Source organism: Felis catus, chromosome X, assembly GCF_018350175.1.
Source record: "Felis catus isolate Fca126 chromosome X, F.catus_Fca126_mat1.0, whole genome shotgun sequence".
Lineage (NCBI taxonomy): Eukaryota > Metazoa > Chordata > Mammalia > Carnivora > Felidae > Felis > Felis catus.
The window spans coordinates 1,426,315-1,436,920 of NC_058386.1; the positions used below are offsets into that span (position 1 = coordinate 1,426,315).

At 61.0% G+C, this 10,606-nt stretch overlaps 2 protein-coding genes across 8 annotated transcripts in view; both read right to left on the reverse strand.

Annotated features, from left to right (window-relative positions):
• DHRSX (dehydrogenase/reductase X-linked) overlaps nt 1-10,197 on the reverse strand; it is a 221,320-nt gene extending 211,123 nt beyond the window's left edge. For all 6 annotated transcript variants that reach the window (XM_045051165.1, XM_023249148.2, XR_006593306.1 and 3 more), the window contains exon 1: nt 10,059-10,197. In XM_045051165.1, the coding sequence (XP_044907100.1) occupies nt 10,059-10,167 (109 nt within the window). In that variant the 5' untranslated portion in view covers nt 10,168-10,197. The remainder of the gene's footprint in view (nt 1-10,058) is intronic.
• On the reverse strand, nt 97-10,196 carry ZBED1 (zinc finger BED-type containing 1). Of its 2 annotated transcripts, none has more exons than XM_023249145.2 (2): nt 10,059-10,196; nt 97-3,558 (listed from the first exon to the last, which is right to left on the reverse strand). In XM_023249145.2, the coding sequence occupies exon 2, from the start codon at nt 3,503-3,505 to the stop codon at nt 1,421-1,423; it is 2,085 nt and encodes a 694-aa protein (XP_023104913.1). In that variant the 5' UTR covers nt 3,506-3,558; nt 10,059-10,196; the 3' UTR covers nt 97-1,420. The 2 variants fall into 2 exon arrangements, with proteins under 2 accessions (XP_023104913.1, XP_044907099.1); XM_045051164.1 differs by having other exon boundaries at nt 97-3,555; nt 10,059-10,190.
• Nucleotides 10,198-10,606: the final 409 nt, after the last annotated feature.

A 10,606-nucleotide genomic window follows, 5' to 3' on the forward strand; every position in this document is an offset into this window, starting at 1 on the left:
TCTTCGAGGGCCAGAAAATTCCTTAAACAAACCAACCAACGCCTCCCTTGTGGTTCGACTGCTTCTTTCGTGATGAACACACATCAGACAAATTCATTAGCAGCTCATTTGTTTCTCCGGTTTATTCAACAAGAGTCAAATTCCAAAGCGTTAAATAAGAAAAAGGAAAGAAAGAAATCCCGTGGGGAAGGCTCATAGTCAGTTGTTGGCGTCAAGATACAAGCCTGGGCCTGTAGACACTGGGGGGGGGGGGGGGGGGTGTCACCTCCCAGAGGACACGGACCAATCCCGGTTGGTGATCGACCGTGACGCGCTCAGAAGCCGGGGCCCTGCACAATGTCGCCAGCAGCTTGCCTGTTGAGCCACAGCGACCCATAAGTACCCAGTGGTGGTTTTTTTGTTTTTTGTTTTGTTTTGTTTTGTTTTTAAATGGGGGGGGGGGGGGGCCCTCACGGTGCCGAGTTTAAAAGACAGAACGGAAGGGTCTCTTGCCCCAGATTCCCATTAAATCACTCTGGGTACATGCAGGCCCCTGGTATTCTGTACAAGCAGGGCTTGGAAGGGTGCGGGGGCCTTATTCGCATCCTGAGAAACACGGTGGAGAAACCAGCCCTTGGAAGCATCGCACAGACACACACACAAACAGCCACAGGCAGGGCTGAAGCTGCCGGCGGTGCGGGGCTCAGAAAGAACCACGCCCACAAAGCGCATGGGGGCACAAGGGGGCAGAGACGCCCGTGGGAAAGGCACAAAACACCTCTCTCCCTGCTGTTGGGGACGCGACTGCCGCCCACGCGCCTTTGGAACGCATCGCACGAAACCTAGAGCGGGTCTGTCTTGCAAACAAGAGGCGCTTGGGCTGAAAGAGTGCGCGCATCCTTCCAGCCCGCACGCAAGGTGCCAAGGTCAATTCGAGAGTAAACGTGAGTGCATCAGTGCCCCAGATGCGTAAAGTCCTTGTATGACGGCGTCTGGCGACGGAAGGACATGGGAGCTTTGATTTTTTTTCTTTCTTTTTTTCTTTTTCCCCATGCCTGGGGATTTTCCCAAACCCTCTGGGTCGGGAGTACTCCGTCCTTGGGGGTGGCAAGAGAAAGGAGCCTCCCCCCTTCCCCTCCTGGCTGGGGATCTCTGGGGCTTTACAGTTGCAATCAGCATCCAGCCAGCGGGTGGGTAAAGGGGCTTCCAGAAGTTTCCTAGTTGATTTGTGCCCTTCCGCTGGGGCGCATGGAGGCTCTCCCAGGAAACGCGCGGAGTGGCTGCTCCTGGATGCGCACAGCCGCGCCTTTGCGTCCTGCGCCTACGTTGGTGACGGCACCGGCCGCGCATGCGCATGCGCGCACCGTGGGTATTTACAGCGGACCACACATCAAGGGTCAGCTTCGTGGTGACGCCCCCCCCCCCGCCCCCACCGCGGCATCTACACGAAGCCGCTGTCCCTGATGCCAAAGAAGCCGGCGTGCACGGCGTCGCCCAGGGGGAACATGTGCTCATGGTTCAGGCCCCACTCGCCCTCGTCCTCGTCCTCGGGCTCGGCCTCCGCGCCGCTGCGCGCATTCTCGTACAGGAAGACCTGCTCGTCTACGTGTGCGGGGGCCAGGCGGTTCCTCTTGGCGCTGACCACGTTGGCGGACGAGCCGAAGAGCCGCTCCGGGAAGACGCGGGTAGCCGCCACGCACCAATATTTCTGCAGCACCTTGGGCAGCACGGGGAACAGGGCCAGGCGGTCGGACCACCACTTGAGCGGGTCCTCGTTGAGACCCAGCACCTTCTGCGACTTGAAGTTGCTCAGCTCCTCGACCACCTGCGCGTGCCACTCTTCCTGGTCCTCCGCGCCCCCTGTCTGGCAGAAGATCTCGGCCAGCATGCTGTTGATGACGCTCGTGGGCGGCGGCGTGGACGCCAGCACCAGCTTCTTGACCGGGGGCTCCTCGGGCAGCGCGAACATCTTGTCCTCCGCCGGCCGGTAGCCGCCCTCCTTGACCTTGTCCAGGAGCCCCTTGGCCTCCTCCACCACCCTGTTCTCCACCTGCTGCCTCTCGAAGGCAGACAGGAAGGGCAGACGCTTGTAGCGGGGGTCCAGGAAGGTGGCCACGTTGAGGAACATGTCGATCTCCGGCGTCTCCTGGTAGGTCTTGGACAGCTCCTTGGCGATCACCTCCTTGGCCATGCTGACCTCCTTGCAGTCGGTCTCCTTGATGTTGAGGGTGGTGTTCAGCAGCATGTGCAGCAGGGGCTTCACCATGCTGATGGTGGGGTACTTGGAGGCGGACAGCATCTCGGCCACCTGCTTGAAGGGCTGCAGCAGGTCCACCAGGCCCTCGATGGTGGCCCACTCGGCCGCCTCCAGCATCAGGTGGTGGTTGTTGCTGTCCTCCACCAGCACGCCGGCGATGACGAACTGCTGCTCCCTCAGGCGCTGGAGCATGGCCAGCGTGCTGCCCCACCAGGACACGCGGTTGCTGACCAGCATGCAGGGAGCCACGTTCTGTTGCTTCTGCTTCTCGTAGAGCATGTACATGGCCACCGCGGACTGCTGGAAGTACTCGACCAGCTTGCAGCAGCGGCCGAGCAGCCCGGCCAGCTTGGGCAGCTGCAGGGCGCGCTGGATGCCCGCGTTGAACGTGTGGCCCAGGCAGGGCATCTGGACCGAGATGTCCAGCAGGGAGCACGCCTTGGCGATGTCCTTGCCGCCGTCCGTGGTGGCCCCGAACACCTTGCTGCTGATGCCCCACTCGATGAAGGCCTCGTACAGGACCCGGGTGATGCACTCGGCCGCGTTGTCCTCGGGGACCTCGAACGTCTTCAGGCAGCGGGAGCCCACGGACAGGCAGCCGGGGGCCCCGCCGCCCAGGAAGTGGGCGGCCAGCGTCACGTACGCCCGGTTCTGGTTCTCACTCCTCCACATGTCGGTGGAGATGCCGCACCAGGAGGCGTCGCCCAGCTCCTTGAGGACGGCCTCGCGCACGGCGCCGTACTTCTCGGGGATGGCCTTGCTGCACACGAACTTCCTGCTGGGCAGCTCGTACCTGGGGTCGGCCGTCTTCAGCAGCACCTTGAAGGTGGGCTCGTCCACGATGGAGGCGGGGTACAGGCCCTCGCAGATGAGGCCGAGCACGGCGGCCGTGAGCTCCTGCTGCCGCTTGCTCTCGTGGCCGTGGCCGGCCTTGGCGGCCAGCGTGTCCGGCGGGGCCAGCTGGGAGGCCTCGGGCTTCAGCTTGGAGAAGGCGGTGGCGAAGGCCTCGCGCATCTGCTCCGTGTTGCTCTTGACGAACTCGCAGAACTCGTCGGGGTGGTTCTTCTCCAGGTGGTAGGACAGGTTGGAGGTGTTCCCGGAGTAGGCAATCTGAGCCATGCAGATGCGACAGTATATCTTTTTCCACTGCAGGATGCATCCCTCGGCGTTCGTGTCAAAGCCGAAGTACTTCCACACTTTGCTTTTGGCGCGCGGGTGGGCCACTAACTTGAGGTCCGTCTGGGACGGGTCCAGGCCCTTCGCCTCCATGGCTTCTGTGCCGCGGCCCGCCTGTGGGGCCTCCACTCATTCCTGCGCACCTGCTGGGAGCCGGGAAGACAAACACAGCGTGAGAAGGGACCCAGGCACGGGCGAAGAGGGAGCGAGCACGCGGTCTGCAGGCCGCGGGGCACGGGGACCCGACCGGGGCGTGCGTGGCTTTGGCAAAGCGGAGGGGGCTCGCTCGCGCAGCTGGGCTGAGTGCTCTCTCCCTGCAGCTCAGTCCCACGTGCGGGGACGCCTCCGCGCGTCTGAGAACATGCACGTCTGTGGGTTTCTCTGTCCTCATAGCTCCTTCCTCACGTTGGCTGTTTATGGTTTCCTGTGCTACCGCATCCGCCAACCGGGCACCTGCCGGGAGGGGTCACTCTCGGGGACACTGCTCGCTGCGTGCGGAAGCCCACGTCCCCAAGGACCCCGGAGGACCCACCACCACCGCCTGCTCAAGCCTCGTTTTGGGAGCGAGGACGAGAGGCTCACGGCGTCCAGGAAGCAAACACAGGATTTCACTTTCGACAGGAGAGCCTTTACGTTGCCTAACAGGCATAGCAATTTTTTTTTGTTTTTTTGTCCTCCAAATTTGACAGTTTAAAGCGACGCCTTTGGGAACATGGCACGCTCCCTTTTGAGCTTGGGCACGTCCGTGATCGGGAACGTCGTGGGGGCAGGAACGGACATCGTGATTCCGGGAGCTTCTCAAAATGCCCCCCTGTGCGCAGAAATATGCATTTGCTGTTCACGGGTCCAGCAACGCCAGGCTCTCGGGGGGGAGGTTTTCATGGCCTAGGAGACAGGCCCCAGCGTGCCCGCCGTCCCTGAAGCCCCAGAGTCTGGCCTCTTGGAGCCACCAATCAGGGCACAGATGCCCAAAAGGGCAGCTGGGTTCTGTCGAAAGGTCTCTGTCAGGTCTGCAACGTTTCAACCCGCCATAAAGTGCTCAGGGCGTCACAAGGCAAACTACACCAGCCAGGCATTTTCTGAGTATTGGAGACATGCTCAGAACAAAATCTCAGGGTGCACAGGAAACCGAACACTAGACCTCCCACCGAAATGCAGGTACTCCCAGAACCTGGAAATGGAACCACATTTGAAATAGGACCCCACTGTGATTAGGTGAAGGATGTCAAGAAGAGGTCATGGGAGGGACACAGCCTCAAGTCCAGGGACGCCAGGAGCCCCCAGAAGTGGAAGAGGCAGGAAGGACCCTCCCCTGGAGCCTCTGGAGGGAGTGGGCTCAGACTGGCCTGGATCTCAGTGGTCCTTTCCCACCTGGATCTCAGTAGTCCTGCCCTGCCTGGATCTCAGTGGTCCCGCCCCTCCTGGATCTCTGTGGTCCTGCCCCACCTGGATCTCAGTGGCCCTGCCCCGCCTAGATCTCAGGGGTCCTGCCCTGCCTGGATCTCAGTGGCCCTGCCCTGCCTGGATCTCAGTGGCCCTGCCCACTTGGATCTCAGTGGCCCTGCCCCTCCTGGATCTCTGTGGTCCTGCCCCGCCTGGATCTCAGTGGCCCTGCCCTGCCTGGATCTCAGGGGTCCTGCCCTGCCTGGATCTCAGTGGCCCTGCCCTGCCTGGATCTCAGTGGCCCTGCCCCTCCTGTATCTCAGTGGCCCTGCCCCTCCTGGATCTCAGTGTCCCTGTCCTGCCTGGTTCTCAGGGGTCCTGCTCTGCCTGGATCTCAGGGGCCCTGCCCTGTCTGGGTCTCAGTGGCCCTGTCCTGCCTGGATCTCAGTGGCCCTGCCCTGCCTAGATCTCACGGGTCCTGCCCTGCCTGGATCTCAGTGGCCCTAGCCTGCCTGGATCTCAGTGGCCCTGCCCCTCCTGTATCTCAGTGGCCCTGCCCCTCCTGGATCTCAGTGTCCCTGCCCTGCCTGGATCTCAGGGTCCCTGTCCTGCCTGGATCTCAGGGGTCCTGCACTGCCTGGATCTCAGTGGCCCTGACCCTCCTGGATCTCAGTGGCCCTGACCCTGCCTGGATCTCAGTGGCCCTCCCCTGCCTGGGTCTCAGCAGCCCTGTGCCTCCTGGATCTCAGCAGCCCTGCCCTGCCTGGATCCCAGCAGCCCTGCCCTGCCTGGGTCTCAGCGGCCCTGCCCCTCCTGGATCTCAGTGGTCCTGCCCTGCCCGGATCTCAGTGGTCCCGCCCCGCCTGGATCTCAGAATCTGATCTCCAGAGCTGGGAAAGGATGGATTTCTGACATTGTAAGCCAGTGGCACTTAGGTAAGGGTGACCCAGAGCAGTCCTAGGACAAAGGTGAAACTTTAAAAGATACTGAGTGTCAACACCATGCCGCAAAGGCCCCCGTGTCCTCACAGGCAGGCACACCCCTCCACGCTGGCCTGCCTGAGGCTTGTCAGGAAGATGTCACAATACCCCTGACGGGGCATTATGGTCCCCGGGGCGGCACAGAGGGCACCACAGCTGTGACCCGCTCCAGGTAAGGAGCTAAGATACGGGGCGCGGAGTCTCCAGGTCAGGCGGACAGTCAAGGATCCGCCAACAGTGCGGCACCCTGGTTCCGGAAGGGGAACGTCGGACCCGAGGAACACCATGTGGGTGTCCCATGTGTCCAGTCTCCCTACCACGTCATCATCGTTAGAATACGTGTCTTTAATTTAGCGGAATAAGGTCAGGAGACCCCGACCGAGGGTTGCACACAATCCCGGTGGCATCCCAAGCAGGGCCTGCGGGCGGGCGGGTCTTCTAGTTGCTTTCTTCCCCTTGGTGCACACAGTTAGGTCAGAAACTCAGCCTCCCTCCCCCTCCCCCGCCCACGGCTCAGGACAGCAGGTGACGGTTTCCTGTGAGCCCCTGGAAGGCCACCGGGCAGGGCTGCCTTCCGCGGTCTATGAGGTCCGTGCCGACACGGCCACCTGTAAAGGTTTCTTCAAGGCCGCCTTTCACAGCTCATACTGGCAGATGCTCCAAGGACCTCTGGGGACTGTCCCCAAGAACCCCCCCCCCCCCGTGGGGACCGCAAGCTCTTGCCTTTTTAAATTTTTTTTTTTAACGTTTATTTATTTTTGAGACAGAGAGAGACAGAGCATGAATGGGGAAAGGTCAGAGAGAGGGAGACACAGAATCTGAAAACAGGCTCCAGGGTCCGAGCTGTCAGCACAGAGCCTGATGCGGGGCTCGAACTCACAGACCGCGAGATCGTGACCTGAGCTGAAGTCGGCTGCTTAACTGACTGAGCCACCCAGGCGCCCCACTCTTGCCTTTTTCAGAGAGCGGTCGGTATCCTTCCCAAACAGCGCATCCCGAGGGGGGTGGGGGGAGGGCAGTGGACACAGAGCCTACCACCTTCCAGAAGTCCCGGCACTCAAGAGACCAGTGAATGGTGAACACGAAAAACAGGGCCGCGACAGTCGCTAGCCTACTTTACCTCCTGGAGAAATGTCCTTATTTTTTTTCAACTGAAAAAACTGTGTCACTGCTAATAACAGATCATTGGCTTCTGTTATTTTATGTATGCATTTTTTAACGTTTATTTACTTTTGAGAGAGAGACAGAAAGACAGAGCATGAGTGGTGGAGGGACAGACAGAGAGGGAGACAGAGAATCCGGCCCAACGCAGGGCTCAAACCCACAGACCGTGAGATCATGCTCTGAGCTGAAATCAGACGCTCAACCGACTGAACCACACAGACGCCCCCCAAACAAAATTTTTAAGAATTTTCTGCAATATCACAACGGCGCCCTGAAACACATCAAGTCGATTTTCTCTCCTTTTCAAAACTCACTGATGCATCGAGACGTGTAATTTCCAACAGACAAACCCTCCGTTGATGGTGCCAGCGTGAGCAGGTGTCCCCAGACAACACCGCAATTTCCGGAAGGTTTGAGGCCAGTGCTTGGGCGTTGGGATGACATTGGGATATTAAATGCGGTAAAACAATAATAATAATAATAATCATGTATTTTTAAGATATGACGGACAGATACACCTCAGCGTGTGATGGGCCGTCTGGCCAGGGATGACCACACAAAAAATCTGGAAATGAGACTATCTCATCGGAACTCGGTTTGCTGATACGCCGTCTCTAAAAAGACATGACCAACATTCATTCCTGAGTCTGTAAGGATCTTGTTTGTGGATCAATTTTAAGAAATTGAGAAATTTTAGCAGGCAGGACCACTCACCTCTTAGCCCTTTATTTCTTACCCGCATACAGTCTGAATGACATCAGACATCATGCCTGCCACGTGTAACCCCTTTTATAAAACGAGCAAGAGACAAGCGCCCGGCTGGCTCCATCGCTTAAGCGTCCGACTTCGGCTCAGGGCATGATCTCACGGTTCGTGGGTTCGAGCCCCGCGTTGGCCTCTGTGCTGACAGCTCGGAGCCTAGAGCCTGCTTCCGATTCTATAATACTCTCTCTCTCTCTCTGCCATTCCCCTGCTCGTGCTCTTTCTGTCTGTCCCCCAAAATAACAAATAAATAAATAAGCATTAAAAAATAAAACAAACAAACAAAAGGTACAAGAGCCACCTCCTGGTCTGAGTTCACACAAAAACACTCAGCTTTTTACTGTTTAGCTCGAGGCCCCCAGGACACAGTTCAATGGCTCTCCTTCAAAGGTGCAGTCTGGGGAGGAGAAGGTCACAAAAGGTTTAAAAGGCACAGCAAGGCGTGGGCAACCGGCAACCAGCAGACCTCAGAGGAGACCCCCTCTTCCCACAGTATCTAAAATTGTCTCTAACGCGACAGACAGGCGGGGGGTTCGCGTGGGGCCACCAGGAAAAAGTTCATCTTTATATGTAACAATCCAGTTCTGGGGCACAGATAAGGACTCCTCTGGCGGACATGTGACTTCAGGACTGGCTTGCATTTTCACCGTTTTTTTGTTTTTGTTTTTTTGGTTTGTTTGGTTTTTTTTAATCAACAAGTGGAAAGACCAGACCAAGCCGTCAGCTCCAACACACAGAAACAAGTTCTTGAAACACACAAGTTCAAATCCCGTTCCCAGATTGAACCTGTCTTTTCTGGGAACCCCATGGACGCGCTCCTACACAGGCAACAGAGCCCACCTAAGGGGCCCGTCTAAAAGCGAAATCACATGGAAACACAGAAGCCACCACGTCCTACAACTTGGGGAGCCTTGCCCATAGCTCGTCACTGTGCCCAAGCTGATTTAAAAGGCACCAGTTGACTTCCCAGTACTGGCTGGCTCGTCACCCCCCACCTCCGCTGCCTTGGCTTCTACTGCCTATAAATGTGTTAGAAAATACCAAACTCCAGGGTATCAGACGACGCAAAACTCAGGTAAAAATCAAAGATTCACTTCCCTGAGTGGAGGTTGGGGAGCGTGGGGCTCCCCCAAAACAATAATCTCTTCTTCCTACTCACAGCTGAGGCTCTCAGGGTCTGACCCAGAGCCCCCCCCACACCCCCCCCCTCCGTTAGCGGCTAGAGGGCGGAACTGAAAAGTACAGTTGGATCTTGAACAACGTGGGGGTGAGCGGGGACCAAGTGCCCCCAGCCTGGAAAGCCGGCTTGAACTTGCGGCTTCGCACACAGTTGGTGAGTGTGGACCCAGAGCCTCACGGGTCCCAGGCACTGCGCGCTGGCCCCTACTTTGTGTATCAAGTAGAAGACGCTGTGTTCTTCCAATGAAGGAAGCTACAGAAAAGGAAAGGTGATTAAGAAAATGGGAAGGAAGAGAAAACGCACTCGGAGTGGTGTGGTGTCATTGTGCAAAACAAAAACAAACACAAACACAAAAACCCAGAAAACTCGCATGTGGGTGAAACTGTACGCTTGAGGCCGGAGTCGTTCAAGGCTCAGCTGTATTTTGGCGACAACACACGCTCTCCGTGTGGCGCGTCTACGGGTGTGGGGTGGGGGGGGAGGTTCTGCGGGGTGCTCCAGGGACTGGCACAGCTCCCTGGGACCCCTCCGCAGGCGGCAGCAGAGCCGGGGGTACGGACTGCAAGGTAGCGCACCAGCCCAGCTCCCGGCAGTGCCGTGTTTGGGAAAGGACTCCCCTGTGGCCTAAAAATAACCCGCGGCCCCTGCGCACCCGCTGGAGGGGGGGGCCCGGGTCCCCGTGAGGCCGCGCGCGCACCGGGGCCTCCCGGCGGCGGGGTCCGCGGCCACGCGGCCGGTCCCCAACGCTGCCCTGCGCGCCGGCGGGTCCCGACCCGGAGCTCCGGGCGCAGCGGGGCGCTGTTCCGGGCGCGGGCACCGAGCGGGCCCCGGCCAGGCCTTCCGGGAAGAGGCCGCCGCCGCCGCGCCCGGGGCTGGGGGAGGGGAAGGGGGCACCTCCGGGGCGGCCCCGCGCGCGCCGTCCCCGCGGGGACCCCCGGCGGCGCGCACGGCAGCCCCAGGGCCGGGGAGCGGGAGGGGGGGGGGGCTTCCGGGAGACCCCGGCCCCGGCCCGGCGGCAGCGAGGAGCTTCGGGGCTCTCTCGACCCCCGCCCCGCCCCGGCCCGCCGCGCCGCGCGCCTCCCCCCAGCAGCCGGTCCGCCCGCGCCTCCCCCCCCGCCCCCCCCCCGGCCCCGCCGAGCGACGAGCGCGCCGCCCCCTCCCCCCCAGCCCCGCTGACCTGGCTCCGCGAAGCCCCCGAGGCAGCGCCGCAGCAGCTGCGCCAACACCACCGCAGCGCCCGCCGCGTAGACCCGCAGGGCCGCCCGCGCCGCAGACAAAGGCGACATGGCTGCCCGGCCGCCGCTTCCGCGCCGCCCGCCGCCGCCGCCCGCCCCCGGGACCCGGCGCGACACCGGCCGGCGGAAACGCGCCCGCGCGGCCCGCCCTCCAAGCCCGCCCCGGCCCGGGAGCCGGGACCCCGCCCCGACCTCCCCCCGCCCCGCCGACCCCCGCCCGGGCTCCCGCCCCGACCCCCCTCCCTGACCCCGACGCGACCCCCGAACCCCGCCCGGGACCCCGCCCCAACACCCCCGCCCGGGGCCCCCGCCCCGACCCCCCTCCCTGACCCCGACGCGACCCCCGAACCCCGCCCGGGACCCCGCCCCAACACCCCCGCCCGGGGCCCCCGCCCCGACCCCCCTCCCTGACCCCGACGCGACCCCCGAACCCAGCCCGGGACCCCGCCCCAACCCCCCGACCCCCGCCCGAGGCACCCCCGCCGTGACC